The 16,152-nt window shown below is 51.9% G+C and overlaps 1 protein-coding gene across 3 annotated transcripts in view; it reads right to left on the bottom strand.

Annotated features, from left to right (window-relative positions):
• Positions 1–9,059, bottom strand: part of LONRF2 (LON peptidase N-terminal domain and ring finger 2) — a 30,377-nt gene extending 21,318 nt beyond the window's left edge. For all 3 annotated transcript variants that reach the window (XR_014317239.1, XM_082757332.1, XM_082757333.1), the window contains exon 1: positions 8,145–9,059. Coding sequence is in view for 2 of the 3 variants with exons in the window: in XM_082757332.1 (XP_082613458.1) it covers positions 8,145–8,985 (841 nt within the window). In the remaining variant the exon portion in view is untranslated. The remainder of the gene's footprint in view (positions 1–8,144) is intronic.
• Positions 9,060–16,152: the final 7,093 nt, after the last annotated feature.

Here is a 16,152-nt window from a genome sequence, read left to right as displayed (position 1 = left end):
ATTTTATGATCCTGCTGTACACTTGGGAGTGCCTGAATTACAGCCACTACTTCACCAGCAGCATTGAAGCTACAACCCTGTCCCTTTCCTCACAAAAGTACAAGAGCATCCACACGCTTGCTTCCTTGTCCTGAAGCATGCTTACCTAGATAGCTTTTGGTTTGGGGGATCGGGAGACATGAAGACACTCCCTTGTATTATCACTTTGACTGAAGAGCATGGGTGACAGATCAGCTAGGCTATTCTGAAGAACATATAAATTTTAGACTGAATTAACTTTTCTCTGGACCTCGGTTCTTTGTCTTCTGCTGTTGAGAACACCCTCCAGAAAAAGAAAGGCCCAGACATAAGAACATAGATTTTTTTATATGCTTGACAAAATGCTTCGGATTCCCAGTGGTTTTATTTCGGGCTCAGTGAGTAAGTTCTCAACAAGGAAGCTCTGTATATTATTTAAAGCTGGACTGTCATCACCACTCAGCACAGCTAATCACTCCTCCCCTTATTACTCAAGAGAAACACTGTAAGAGAAGCTGTAAGCTGCCTGGAAGAAGTGCTGCCATAAAGAAGGTACAGCTAACTTCATGCCCAGACTTTCAGATTGTCCCTCTAGCTTAATGAAGCAGAAGCATGTCAGACCAATTACATTAACCTATGGCTTCGTTTGCATTCCCACAAGCGTAAAGCCAAGGAGAACCTTGCGTACAAACCGACTGCAGTGGTGAATTTCATGGTACAGCACAAGTCCTCAATTCAAGAAAGTCCCGGCATACAGCTAAATTAACAGATTACACTATCCACACCTCCTATCAAAATCCTAATCCTTCCACATTTTTGCTAGATGGGCTCCACTCTTTCCCACTTTTGACTGCTTGAATCAACACCTTCTCGCCACAGTTTCCACTCTACCCTTTGGACATTTGAGCACTGCCTCAGGTGACGTACCCCAACTCCATCTGTGGCTGCTTAGCATTAGTATAATAAAACTACTGAGCACACAAATGTGACTCATTTTCAATGTTTGCTAGCTCTCACAGCATTCAGTTTGGGGTTCAGGTAAGGTTTCCTAACAAAGCCCTTTCTTGGAGAGGATAGCAGCCTCAGAACTGAAGTACCCTCTCAAATAGCAGGTACAAAACAGGATGATAGCAGATTAAAGTAGAAATACAACAAGCAAACATAACACAACGTAAACCCAAGAGGTCAAACCCTTAACCAATCTTCAAAACACTCAAGTGAGTGGCCAAACACCCCATACAAATGGGCAGCTGCGCGAGGTGCACATGAGCCCGTGATTGCAAAGAGACTCCAGACACTCCTTGTGCCTCTCTGCCAAGCGAGGCCAGACAATTACGTCTGCCACGATCACAGAGAGCAAGATCGATTTACAGCGAGATATGCTGTCATAACAGGACCTCACAGGTGATTACCTAGTTGCCCTTTTAGCCACCATCAGTAAAAAACTGCATTTCTACCAGCTGCTTTTCGAGTCTCTGTAACCTTCTCTTTGTCGAGTTAAAGCTTATTTCAGCCTAGAATTGCTGATGCTCTGCAAGTTGCAAAAAGGACCTTCTTGTTTCTCAGTTACTATCCTGCTGCTTTTGTCCTCATACCAGATCATGTAACACACCTGTATAAGAGGAGTGGTGAAGTATCCCACTCATTTTCAGATTAGGAAGTCCAAGTCAGTTCGATACCCGTCTTCTTCCGAAAGAAGAAGACACCTTTATTTTGAACAGTAGAAGGAAAAGAGAATATGCTGCTTGAAGAGACTTGAGCAACCCTAGAGAGCGAGCTACATTTACACGCGAGAAATTTCAAGAATTTCGGAAGCAGCTCAGTTATGTGTAAGAAATTACATCTAGGTAATATACACAGGGGACAGGAGGGGAAAAGCTATCCTGAGTAGTACAATAGGTTACACAAGCAACATTAACTACTTAAAAAATAAACCTCAAAAACTGTCTAGGGTACTGCACCATGCCTCCTTCCCTTGGTGGCCACCAAGGACGTGCTCCTGTTCACCATGCCAGCTCTCACGTTGCCCCTGGTCCTGCAAAGCCCCTGCCTCCTGCAGGCCCCCTGCAAGCAGACAGCGCTGTCAGAGATCCAGCAACGGGATCTAAGCTTTAAGCTGTGAGCTCTTCGCAAATCAAGGGTAACACGAGCTGCTGCTCCCAAGCACTTCACACGTTTCCAGCAGTGTCATGCATGAAGCATTCACTACTATTTTTCAAGCACTACCTCAGTTTAAAAAAAAAAAAAAAAAAGAGGGGAGGGGAGCCTGCAAAATATTTTCAGCTTCAAAATAACATCCACCCTATTCAACAATTTCCAGGTAATCTCAGTGCCTACTTTTCCACATTTTTGTGCCCAGGTAAGACAGAAAAAACAGGTTTGGGGGACATGCTTAATTTAAGCAGATTTTACAAAAGGATGGTAGAGTGTTTTTTTTTTTAGCACGGATCCTCCAAGAAGAAAGCATCTACAATCTTTTGCAGCATGTAATTTCAGAAAGACTACCTCTCATTCTTCATTTTGAAGTCATCCTTCCCTTCAGTAGCTATAAAATTAGATATTCTTTTGATAAATTATTAAAACGACTGAACTATTTGCCATTCCAAGAGTCATGACAGTCATCTTCCAGCTCCCCCACTTTGTGTTTGTTTCTTTTATGTAATGGCTGGTAGAAAGTCGAGAAGCTTATTTCTTTACCACTGGAAATCAGCAGTGTTCCCAAAACACTGTGAGGAAGGAAGACTTGGTCAACCTATTTTTTAACTACATCTGAGAGACAGCTGACCTTATCCTTGATAGCAGCCTTCTAGAAATAGTACACTGACAAGAAAAGACTATTAAAGCACAGTAACACACAATTCAAATATATGGTCTGCGAATGATCTCTAGCTGTTTTCTTTGAACAATGAATGCTTCTTCAGTGCAAGTACATCACTAAGGAGCACAGGTCTTAAGAAAGCAGTGACAGAATTAATAGGAACATGTCCTATCGCATCGGTCATCTTTATAAAAGATTTTTAGTGTGGCCTTCTACAAACACTTCAGCAGCTTCCCCTGGCAGAGAGGGGACTCTGTAGTTTCTTTGCCTCTTCTCGCTCACAACTAAGACAGCAAATCCTTCACCCACCCCTCCTGCAACGTGGCAGCACCAGGAAGCTGCCCCGGCCCACGGAAAGGAGGCTGCACCATCTCTTTTCTACCCCTATCTGAAAAAAAAAAAAAAAAAAAAACCACCTCAGAAGCAGGCTTAGAAGGCAAACACCCCAGCAAATCATTTCTGGAACACGACAACACACTTGCCCAAAGCCTTCTTACTCATCGCTGTAATCACTCAGCCCAGCTCCAGGAATGCTCTGCTCTCGGCTCACCCACGCCGTGCTCCCCGTGAAGCAGTATTCCCCCACAACTCCGCTTTTATCCAGCAGGAAAACCCAAGGCAGCTGTTCTTGAATCAACTTGCACCGGAGCGTCGCTTAAAATAAGAGAGCCTGTAGCTGTAACAGGTTGAGAGCCAGTATAGGAGGTCAAGAGGCACAGCAAGACACGCTTATTTTTCAATTTGCAGCACAGATGCTTTTACCTCCTCCCTCCCATTTAACAGTTACTGACGTAAAACCATTGCCAGCCTGATAAATCAGACCAAACCAGGGGCATAGATGTGAGCTCTGTTAACAGACCCTGCCCCTGGCTTGCAAAGGGGCAACCTGACATTGGCCCAGCACGCTGGAAGAGACACACTCTTCTACAGCGAGCAAAGTTTGGGCTCCAAAACCTGTGCTTTGTTAACCTATTTTAAGTCTCAAAGCTGGTGACAGTGAAAATGCATCCTCTGTACTGATGTGGAACTATAGGGAGGAGGGATGGAAAGCCAAAAACACCTCTGACTTGCCCATGTACCTACACCAGCAGCATAGCACAACTGATCTCGTATGCAAAGACATCGCTGTGAACAGCTCCACGTACAGACCACAGGAGATGTGATGGGACAAGGCCAGGTCGCTTTTTGGGTGCTTTACCCCGATGTCCCCATGGAGGTGAAGCACAGCAGGGTTGGGGAGTGGGCACTGGCGCTGAGCAGCTGTCCAAAAAGGCTGTATCTGCTGGAGAGCAGGCACGGTTTGGCTCGGGACGTTGTCCTCACATGCCTGGTTCTCCCTTTATGGCTCTCTTCTGCTGCCTCCCAGCCTGCCGTTCCCCCCCCGTAATTGAATTCTTACCAAGGGAGAATTCAGCAGGCGCTAGATAAATTTCCATGAATGGCTTTACCACAAAACAAATTAGTGCTGAGTGGCCACATGAAGTTTCCTTTTGGATCGGGCCAATTTCTGGTGAGCCTCCACTGGGATGAGGAGAAGGGTAAAACGTCTCTCCGCTGAGGTTCAGCCCAGAGAGGCAGCGCCTCCTCCACCCACCGAAGCCCAGGAAAGCGCCCACATTTCGTTTCTCGCCGTGTCCTACAGCCTGGGGACAGCACACTGCCCTCCACCCCTGGAGATACTAAGGTGGACTCCCTGGGGGGATTAAAAACGAAAGTGCTGGGCAGTCTGAGAGGCTGTGTGCACTGGAGATCCCCCCCAGGAGAATCCCAGCTCTGCTGAAGCTGGTGCAGGAGGCTGCAGCCGCCACAGGCTCCGAGCAGGCTTTTTCAGGCTTATTTACAGGAAAGGCATGGGATGCTAATAGGCTGCCTCAGTAGGAAGAAAGGCGCAGAGGATCGGCAGCTGAAGGAATGAGTCACCGCTACCCAAATCCCCTTACGGTCTCTCTGTTTGTTTGCTTACTAGCATGCTCTCACCCTGAGAAGAACGCGGCCTCCTTCAGATCTGTGCTGAGTCTAATTTTAAAGCCAGCAGACTAGCACAAAATGTGCAACGAGCTCCCGCCTGGCCTGCACGAGACAGCCCATTTCTTGGTAAATACCGCTCCCCGAGATCGAGCCGCCTCGCCGCCTCCCTCCTCCAGCCAGCCCTGTAAAGGTGCACCCGTTACCTGGGAAAAGCCCCGTTCCTTATCTCCCCATTAAGCAACAGCCACCTGCTACCTCAAACCGGGATTCGCTTCCTACAGGAACAACAACCACGCGCTCAAAAGCGCATCCTCAAAGTACCTGTTTGTTTGCCATCGAGATCTAGCCTCCCTCCACTTGAAGGGTCTGTAGGCTTGCATACCCACAAAACAGACATACTGCCCCCAGACACAGCCCCGTGTAAGCCCATAGGGTCAGAGGATGAGGGAGAAGAGAAGAAACCCAGCTCTGGTACCCCTGCCTCATTCCCCTGGGGAGCAGCCAGCGCGCCAGGCACTGCCCAAGCGGCAGCACTGGCACGGAGCTTGGCACCAGGGCGATCCAGCTGGAAACCAACGCTTCCTTTCAAGTGGCCTGACACGTGCTTGCTTGAAGGAGCGGTAATTAGATACCTGGCAATAAGCAGAGATCTACTCCGAGGGCTGCGGCAGGGGAAAAGCCGGCAACTTTGTTTAAAGCGGTGGAAGCGACCAAGCTGTGGGCTCCTCAAGGGGAATGGAAGGATCAAATCCTAAAGCCATTTTTCTCAACAACAACAAACCCACACCTAAACCCACAGCAGAATCCACCAGAACAAAGGCAGAAGCAGCGGAGACATCAAATCTGACAGCTGGGGACAGAAAATGAACACAAGCCATCTCCACTGGGAAAAGGCAACAGACAACCTGAAGGCCGCGGCCATCTTCTCAGACCTGCAACTAGGAGCAGATACTCCAGATGTGGACAGAAAGAAGTGAAGGCCACCCCAAACAGCCTTTTACAGCCCAGCCTGCTCGCAGCAGGCTTGGGGGACCTCAAGAGTTGGTGTGCAGACCAGAAGGCATGAGGCCACAACCAGAACGACAGAGCCAACTGCAACGTGGAAAGCTCGCTTTGAGACGACAGCTGCTGTCACACCAAGCCCCGTGCAAGGGGCAGAGCAGGGAAACATGAGTAAAAATCCCTCTGAACCTCACATCAGGAGGCTTGGAGTCCTCCTAACTTTGTAGGGTGATCGTACAGCCCACACAGCCGTGTGCCTTTCAGTCTCGGCTCCACTTTTGGAAAAGCAACGAAGACACCCACTGCCGGGACTCCCGGCAGCAATGCCCGCAGGTGGAGAAGGCCTGAAATAGAGCTGGGCTCTGACAGCAGCTTGGGCTGTGAGGAACCACAGCGGGTACACCTGGGACATGAGGGAAGGTCATGGCCTGGAGGCACCTGCCCTTCGACTGTGGGAATCTGCTCCTGGGAAGCCACCTCACGGCAGCCTCCAATTTTAGGGTTTCAAAAGCTAGCAAGACGCCCACCATCATTCTCAATCATCATTTAACAACAAAAAAAAACCACACATGAAGCAGCTTCAGCCTCGCTTATGCAGCAGCCAGGGCTGGGGACACGTGCTGCAGGGACAGCACACACAGACCCTAGCCCCACGCTACATCCTCCCCGCACGTGCCCTCCAGCTGCACCTCCCTCTCCCCGTGCTGCTAACTCTCTGAAATCCACATCAGCCTCTCGCTTCACCCACAAGATGCAGTTTTCCCCAGCAGCAGGGCCAGAACCCAATTATTTTTTATTTTATTTTATTATTATTTTTTTTTAAGAGGCTGCCTCAGTGAAAACTCACTGCGTCCAACGGTGACCTACATCAAGCCTCTCCCCTCCCTCCGCTTCACCTTCCTCCCCGGGCTCTCCGTCCTGCCCTACTTTAACAGAGATTACTTCAGCTAAACCGTGTAATAGTTTTACGGAGAGCGGGCGAGGAGCGCGCGGCACTCGCCACATCTGACAGCAGAAGTGGAAAAAACAGCACAGCCACCGACCAGCTCCGGCGGCCAGCCCCAGCTGCGGGGTGGTGGCACGTCGTGCTGCACGCAGCACTTGCCGTGGCAAAAATAAAAATGAAGCTGTGCCAAGGCATAACGGTGTGCTTCTCTCCATGGTGTGTTTGTTTCTCTCCGCAGCACGTTTCTCTCCACCCGCTGAACAATGGGGAAGATCCCGGCCCTTTGTCCCTGGGTGACAACACCAGGAGCGAGAGAAGCAGTTTTGCTGAAAGGAAGGAAGAAGCTCTCCCACCACCAGGGAGAAGCACCATTGCCTTCTCGTTTCATTCGTCTCCAGGTGAAGAGGTCCGCCCGTGGGATTTCATCTCCGCTAGCACGGCGGAGCCTCACTCTCCCCCTCCTCCCCAGCTGAAGCAGACAGATGCCCACTACGGGCAGCCTGGAAGATCCTGAGGGGTTTGCTGAGATCCCAGGGGGGCTTGCCAAGATCCCAGGTGGTTTTGTCAAGATCCCTGCTTCCCCCAGCCCCGTTCCTCCTCATGCATTTTACACACTGCTCACGCCGTGCCGCCCCCTGCTGCGTTCAAGGCGAGCAGGCAGGGCGCACGCACACACACCAGCACTACTACCAGGCTACAACCCAGTGAGCAGGGACCCAAAGCAACCCAGCTTGGGCAAACGGGGACTGCCACACGTCTGGGTGGGTGGGATACAGCATTTTTCTCCACACCCTGACTCTTTGGAGAGCGCCCTGCATGCAGAACCGTAGTGTGCCTGTTTCTCCGAGGAGGTTACGCTCAGAACACAAGAAGCTGGTGTCTATGGGTTGAAAGATGAATTTTTCTTGCCACAGCATAAGATAGGGAGATTTATGTCCAAGCCTGGACACCTACTGATGTTTTACTGCTTCCGACAGATGCTGCTTGCTGAGAGCACGGCCGTGAGCGAGCGGCTGAGCGCTCGGGCACCAGCTCCTCGCACGAGGCCGTGGCGGAGCCCAGCACCCTGCACCCTCACCCAGGAGCCCCAATTTCCCCAGGACCACGGCGGGAGGGCTTTCTAGAAGCGCTGCACCATGAGTCATCAGCTGCGGGCGGCTGAGCGCGAGCGAGGCACCTTCCCCAGCGAGCACCGCCACCGAAATAACAGCAGCGGCACAGAAATAGCAGCGCCCTGCCCGGCTGCTGGGGTGGGCGGGTGGGAAGAGGGGAGAGGAGGGGGGCATTTTAATTCCCCAAAACTTATCGCCTAAACTTCTCCGCTTCCCCAGCCCTCCCCTACTTTTTGCTTTTGGGGGGGGGAACTAAAAAGGATCCTCGCCGGCGGCTCACCCATCTCCAGCGCCTCGTTGTACTTCTCCAGGGCGGCCGGCAGCTCCTGGCGCTCCCGCAGCGCGTCGCCCTCGGCTCGCAGCCGCCGGGCCCGGCTCTCGGCGGCGAACCACTTCTGCAGGAGGTTGCCCAGCACCACGTTGACCCGCGGCCGGGCGGCTGGGGTCGGCGGGGAGGAGGAGGAGGTGGAAGAAGAAGAGGAGGAGGAGGAGGAGGAGGAGGAGGAGGAGGAGGAAGGCTCGGCGGGGCGGCGCGGGCGGTGGCAGCGGCCGCAGTCCCCGTGCTCGGCGCAGCGGCGGCAGTGGGTGTGCCCGCAGTGCAGGGTCACCGGCTCGCACAGCAGCCGCCGGCACAGCGGGCAGGCGAAGAGCTCGGGCGGCCGGCAGCAGGCAGGGTCGCGCAGCCCTTCTCCTTCACCGCCGTGACTTCCACCAGCGGCAGCTCCGGCCCAGGGCGGCAGGCGCAGCTCCTTGTCGCGGATGCTGAGCGCGAAGCTCTCGGCCAGCTCCCGCAGCTCGTCGGGCCGCAGCCGCGCCAGCCGCGCCGCCGCCCCGTAGGCGTCCAGCGCCTCGGCCATGCGGCCGGCCCGGGCCAGCGCATCGGCACGCCGCAGGCACAGCCCCCGCTCGGGCTGCGGCAGCTCGGCCAGCTCCGAGCCGTAGATCTCGGCCGCCAGCTCGAAGTTGCCGCCGCGGAAGGCCTCCTCGGCCACCTGCAGCATCTCCGAGCACGGCCCCACCGCTGCTCCCGCTGCCGCTGCTGCTGCTGCCGCGGCCATCGCCCCGCTGCCGCTGCCGCTCCCGGCCGGGGGCAGCGCGCAGGGCCCCGGGCCCAGCTCCATGCCCCCCCCGGCCGCCCCTACTCCATGCCGGGCCCGCCGCCGCCGACTCCTCCGGCTCCTTCCTGGGAGGGGACGGCGACGGGAAGGGAAGGCGGAGCGGGCCGGGGGCGGGACGCGGCGCTGCAGCACGGGGGGGAAGGGGGGGCGGCGAGCCCCGCTCCGCCTCCCCCCCCTGCACCGCCCCCGGCTTATGCAAGGGCCGCCCGGTTGTGTAAGGAGCCCCCGGGCCTGCCCGCGGCAGCACCGTGCTCGCCCCGGTTCCTCGTCCCCCACCGAGATCCCTCAGCCCTGGGTTTGGGAGAGGGGGGCATTGCTGAGGGGTGTCCCCCCCCCCCCAGCCCCCGTGCTTCCCAAGAAATCCGAGCACGTGTTCTCTTTTTAATTAAAAAAAATAAAATCCTAAAAAAAGAATCCCCAACTCTCCGAAAAAATAAATAATAAATAGATAAATAAATTCATATATTTTTTTTCTTTTCTGTAAGCGGCAGCGCTGCCACAGCTCAGCTTGGTGTCTGCGCGCCGTGCTGAGCGCTGGCTCGCGCCCCGGCAGCGGCGGCAGCAGCAGCAGCAGCGAGGGAAAGATAAATGCAGCTGGAAGTTAGTTAAATCAGGCGTGAGTCAGAAAGGAATCCGGCTTGCTCCGCAGGAATAACAGGAGTAAAAGAAAAAAAAAAAAAAAAAAAAAAAAAGTAGGCAACGTTTATTTTAGACGCAGCTGTAAACAAAGCGTCTGGAGGAAGCGGGAGGCTGACAGCCCGGCGAGGTGGTGCCGGTCTCCAGTCATTTTTTGGGATGCAGCTGGGCTGGGCAGGCTCTGGTGGTCCTTGCCTCTGTCCTGCAAGGCCTTAAGGCCACTGGTGAGGGCCTGTCAGCCCATCAGCACGCCTCGCTGCAGGCGATGCCCACTGGTGGTTTTGGCCTGCCTGCAGCTCCGCTGCGTCCCCAACGTGCCCGTTCTGCACTACAAATGCTTCTGACACTGGTTCTTTGAGCAACACTCACTGTCCGACACTTGCATCACCTCTGGGGCTTGAGGTTTCCATCCAAAGTCACTCACTGTTCATCATTCCCTTTCTCGACATCTCCACTTGACGTCTTTGCCACTTGAGCCACCCACCAGTTCCCGGGACCCTGAGGAGGAGCAGCAGCATTTTTGCAGATGGCCCCACCCGGCTCTTACCGGGAGCCTCCCCGCAGCCCTCCTGCGAAAGGAGGCACCAGGCCAGCGCGTCCTGCCACGCTGCTTCTCCCCACGTGTCTCGGCATCGCTCCCCGACAGCCCTTCGCCATCTCCCACGGTCGAACGGTGCAGGTCAGGCAGGCGATGTCCCACCGTGTGTCTGCCACCTCACGCCGGGGTGGCCGCAGCCCTTTCCTCATCAGCACTCCCAGCAGCACCTTCCATGCAGGGAGGCCGCGGCTTTATTTAGCGCCGCGATCGATGGCCTCGTGGCGTGCAGCCTCTGGGTTTTTTGAAGGCATCTGCTGGCGAGTGAACAAAATTACCTCGCTGGCTCAGCGTGGCAGCTTTCTCTCCTCACCCCTCCCCGCTACAGAACTGCTTGCCACGGGGCTGTGAGCACGCCTGCTTCTCTCTTGTCCTCGATGCCTGTTTCGGGGGCCACGCTCTCTTCTGTGGGTCCTTCTGCTCCAGAACATAACACGGCTCCAGGTGTTCATACTTTGCAGGTAGGAATGATTTCCTAAGAAACAGCGAGAAACGGAGGGCAAGAAACTAAAGCAAAATGATTGATGGTCTGTAATTTAAAAGCTCATGCTTCACACCGAGACTATTGGTCGTATGCCCAGGTTATTCAGCCGAGGTCAGGAAACGTGACGTGGGAAAATCCTGCCAAGAAGTTCCCTCAGAGCAGGTTCCCGGTGACACAGCCGTGTGGCTCACAGCTCCTTGCTGGGTCAGCAGAGAGTGACTGATTGCAACAGCCACAGAGCAGAGTGGGCTTTTCATAAACCACCTGAACGCCGATCAGAAGTTGTAATTTTTACTAGAAAAAAAAAGCTGTAGCTATTGCGCAGGATCAAAACGATGCCTTCTGCGAGAGATGAAGGACCTCCTCTTGCACTCATGGCAAAACGTCTGCTGGCTTCTTCCTCAGCACAAAAAAAAATGCAAAACCCTTCCCCCAAATTAGCCCCTGTGTGACCAGTTGTTAGAAGTGCTCCCCACTAGGTGCTCAGCAGTACTATTTCTTTCCTGTTAATAGCATGCTTCCACCCTGGATTAGCCCCGTAATGCTGTATCAAGCAAAACATAGTGGCAGAATTGCCTTCCAAGGGGAGGATTGCAGGTGCTTGCTCCTCTGAATCACTGTTCAACACTTCAAAGATGACACTGGCTTCCCCTTACGTTTGCAGCCTAACTTCTTTTCAACTTCTTCCTGAGGCCCAGCTTTCCCCAGATTTTCCTTCGGGGTAGAATTATCCCCAAAGGAGAAAGGAGGGGAGGAAGTGAGCTGGAAATTAGCACTGTTACATATTTGGAGGGCATTTTTAATTCCTCTAGCACATTTCTATTCCGAGATACTTTGAAGTGTTAAGCTCCGGTTTGTTTTGATGTTCTTGCGGAGGAAATCTGTCTTTTATTGTCTTGGAAAAGCTTAATTAAGGAAGAGTGATAGGGTATAATCAATGCACAGGCACACAGACGCGTAACACCACACTAAAATGTTACTGAAGTTGTAAAGTCAAGCACATCAAAATTAGGATAGAGCATAATTAATGCCATGTGCGCTTATTTAATTTGCCTCCTCCGTGTCTCCCTTAACTGATACGTTGTTTAATTCATCTGTTCATCTGTTTTTAATCCACTGTTTTCTCTACAGGACACACACCTCTTGCAGTGCGCGGGGAGGACGATACGCAGTTGATGGGCGTCCCAGCGATATCTCATCGGTCACCGCACAGCCCCCCATACTTTTCAATTTGTACCAGTCATATCTAGCTGCAGGAGCAGAATTACACATTTTCTCATGTGCTCTAGCACAAAATTGAGGGCCACGGCACTGGAATATGTCACAACTAATTTCATATTTACATTTTCCACAAAAGCATGAGTCAAAAGGGATGGATACTGCTGCCTCTAACAGAGGGGGAGTTGAGGTACACATGAATTAAGTCCGGAGCCACTGCTAATTTGGGGCATTTGATTCTGGGTGTGTAGAGCTTGACATTTCAGAACAGGATTTTTCAGACACGCCGACTCAGTCAGAAGCAGAGTTTCCCCTGGTTGAGCTGCAGTTGGACGCAAGTACTCAAAGTTCAGTCAGAGTTTGGTCCTCGGCCTAAGCTCTCTTAAAATGAGAGCCGTACAATTAGCAATCCCTCTCTGAAGGCATGATTTCAATGACTTACACTTTGGCAAACAGAGAGCCTGCAGCAGAGTGCAGAACCCTGCTCTCCCAGCCAGCACTCGACTGCTTTTCTCTTTCCCTAATCACTGCCTCATTTATCACAAGCTTTCCAGCTTTCAAAAGAAAAGGTCATTCTGTGATTATTTTTACCACATTTTTTTGTCAGTTTAATGAATTTGCCCTAGCCAAAATAGCAATAGTACTACTCTTATTTATTTCTTTTATTTTTTTTTTTTATGAAAGCCTTTTTTTTCTCAGAAGCATCATTCTTATAAAAGTAGCACAGGGTAGAGCCAGTGATGAAAAAGGTGCTAGCTAAAAGCTACTGATGTAAACATGATGAAGAATCCCCCCACCCACCCCCAGCAGAGGTTAGTGTGTTTAATCCAGATGCTGTGAATCACAGGGGCTGTTTCTGGAGGTTCTCCTCCTTCCTTGCAACACCCCGGGAGACGGATCCTGTCCTTTCAGCGTGACACGCGTGTATCGTGTACGAAAGATATTACTCTTAACTACATCCTGCATGGGCTGATGGGAAGATTAAACAGATTATTAACCGTCCAACAAATCGTTAGCACATCCTATGATGCAGAAGGAGTCAATTAGTCGAAGAGCACTCCTGGACTCCCTTCAGAGAGCTGCCATGTGGAGCAAGTGGCTCCTCTCTCCGAGATAAGCGCCCATTTTCCAATGGGGGAGCCACAGGGAAGGGCAATGCCAGCAGCAGCCCCCAGTGGGCTGGGGAGCAGCTGCCGTCCCAAATGCTGTGGCTGTGGTTAGATCGATTGAAATAGGTCTCTCTCCCCTTCAACTGCTCTGTTATTCCCTAGCGTAGAGGCAGGGAATTTTTCAGTCTTGTTGGGAAAGCCACGCGTCAGCTTGGATTTTCAGAATATCCCAAATACTTTCCATTGTGCTGGTTCACATGCCTGGTGAAATAGCAGGACCTCTGTTTTGCTCTGCTGCTGGTGCTGTCAGGGCTTTTGGGAGGCACAGGGCTCAAGCAGGACATCTTCTTGTTGCGACCTCCACCACTGGGTGCACGGGCTCCATTGCAGGGTGATCTGCAAACAAACCCGCAGTGGAAAATGGGTGAAATTACACCAGCATTGCAACCTCTTTTATTTTAAGTGGGGTTTCGCACAGCCCAACCCTGCTCCTGCTCTGCTCCACATGCTTCAGCTCAGCAGCATCTGGATCCAGCTGGGAGCTAATGGCCCAAACACGTACCCGGCGTGGGTGGAAAATGCTGCCGCCAGGCTCGGGGCGCGCCAGCACATCCTAAAACTCAGGGAGATGACATACACCGTGGCAAGGGACCCTTTTTGGTACCTGGCACCCATCTTGTTTTAAAAAGCAGGACTGCACATCGTGGTTGGTGGCGTGCCAAATCCCTTCGTGTGCCAACAGCCCGGGGTGGGTGCTCCTGCCCGCAGACGTTGGGTGCCACAGGGGACATTGAGCATCCTCCAGGGCCTCTCCCATCACTGCTGCGCAAACAGGTCTCAGGCAGCTGGGCTGCCATGGAAATGCAGATGGGATCCATGCATCTCAAGGTACTGTCCTGCAAGGACGTAATTATCTTCTCAGATGTTTTATCTCAGTCTTGGCACGCTCGACTTTTGTGTACATATAGCCTTACACCCCACTTTTCACTTGGTGTTTTTTTTGCAATGAAAGACATCTCATTTTCTGACTGTTATTAGCAAAAAAAGTGCCCTTGAAATGTAGTATTTCACCCCATTTTAGAAGGGATCCCCCTGTAGCTTGACAATGCAGGTGCGACACCACAGACCATCAAGCCTTCCTTGAGGCCATGTGCTCTGAAACACTTTTCCTAGGAGTCTGCCATGCTCAAGCATCCTACAGCCATGGTTCCCCATGGTTTGTGTGCTGAGGCTCAGGACCTACCCTTGCTAATTAGCAGCACGAGTGTTTTCATGTGAGGAGTGCTCAAAGGCACAGCTGGACCTCGGGCGTGAATTTCTTTCCCCACTTTAATACTCTTAGCTGCTGGTTGCTTGCAATCCAACATGAGCGAGGTGGGTAACGTCAGCTAGACGTGCGCGTGAGACACCGCTCTGCCCGCAAGAAAGTCTCTGGTCCTGTTTTGATCACTTCTTCACTGTGAGTCAGTGTATGACACATTTTCCTGAAACTCCCAGACATTATGCGTACAAAATTAAATGTGGGTCAGATGAGAAATACATTAGGAAGAGCTGACAGTGCCGAGGGAGAAGAGATCACAGTCCTACAGGTGGAAGGAAGCTCAGTGTTTCTTTGCCCCTGGAAACCACTGATCACCCTCCTCACGACCCCAGCTCAGGGAACACCGGGGATCCACGCTACCATGCTACAGCAATCCTGTTTTAATCCTAGAGTGATTTCTCGTGGGGTATTCAGCATAGGCCCTTCACAGATTGCCAGTCACTTTGAACCTCATTGCTATAACCAGCTCAAGCATGAGAGGCCTCCCAGTGTCATCCCTGGCCCTCAAAGCATTGAGCCTACAAAACACACAGGCAGGTTGGGGGATAAAAACTGGAGAGCACATAGCAAAATAATAACATGCCTGTTACTCTTTGCCAGTCAAGAGCAGACAGGACAAGGCAAGTTTCCACCTCCTGAACAATGACTGTTTGTCTTTTTTTTTTTTTCTTTTTTTTTTTTTTTTTTTTTTTTTGGCAGAGGCAAGCATTGGAAGAAGAGCGTAGTGGCTCTTCAGATTTTGATTAAAGGCTGCCTTTGGGTCACTGTAGCAGAGCAGCTGCTTCAGCTGAAAGGTCAGCCATTCGGCCCTGCAGGGTGCGGCCGAGGGGATAAATTTCCAGGGCATCTCTATTTCTGAGTCAGAGCTTTAGGTTTTTCCATCCAGCGGGCTGGGCCAGGGGTCAGGGTTAGGGTTTTCCATCCAGTGTGTTCAGGGCAGGTCACTGGATGGTCGCTGGGGGGCTTGAAGGAGGAGCTGGCTCCAAGTGTCTCAGCCAAGAAGTTGGTATTTGCTGCCCTGGGGATGAAAACCAGTGCTCTGGGCTTCTATAGGAGGTGCTGAGATGAAGAGTGAGGTTACGTGGTGAGGGGGTTCCCACCAGGGAAAGGTCCTGTTTGCCCCTGCCTTCAGCCAAGGAGAGCCAAAAAACCTGGCAAAGAGGGATAAATGAAGTTATGGAGGAGACCAAGAGAGGTTTCTGCTTGTGAAGAGGTGAGGCGGTAGGAGGACATGAAGAGGAATAAGAGAATAACCAACAGGGCAGGAGGTTTGAACAGCTTTTTAGTGAATGGGCACCTTAGATAAAGCAGAGCCAGTCCCATGGGAACAGCATTGCTGAGACTGGGAAAATAGCACAGGAGTGTGAACAGATGTGAGGTCTTGTTTAGAAAACAGTGCGGGAAGGAATAAAGAAATAAAGACAAAGTGTGAACATTAGGGCCAAACCCTAGGAAACCAAGGCTACAAGTCTGAATAACAAGAAGCACAATGATACAGGCAATTGTGATGAAGTGTGGAAAGATCTTGCCTGTTGGCCTTGGCTAGCTACCCACCAAGGGATGTCAGGAGGACATCAGGGTTTCTCTGAGCTGTGGGGAGAAATAAAATAATAGTCAAAGCTGTGTTTGGGGCTGACAACACCCAGACGTGCTCTGGAGAGGAAAGCTGAGGGCAGCCCTGAGGGACAGCATCCTCCTGCCCAAGCACAGAAGGGACTAGGATCTGAAAGAAATGGCCATGAGGAGACAATGGTCATCAAACTTCCAGAGATGATATAATAGCAGAACACATTATACATGGGACAAA

This window comes from Aythya marila, assembly GCF_965140915.1.
Source record: "Aythya marila genome assembly, chromosome: 1".
Lineage (NCBI taxonomy): Eukaryota > Metazoa > Chordata > Aves > Anseriformes > Anatidae > Aythya > Aythya marila.
This window is presented reverse-complemented; position numbering and strand designations above follow the sequence as displayed.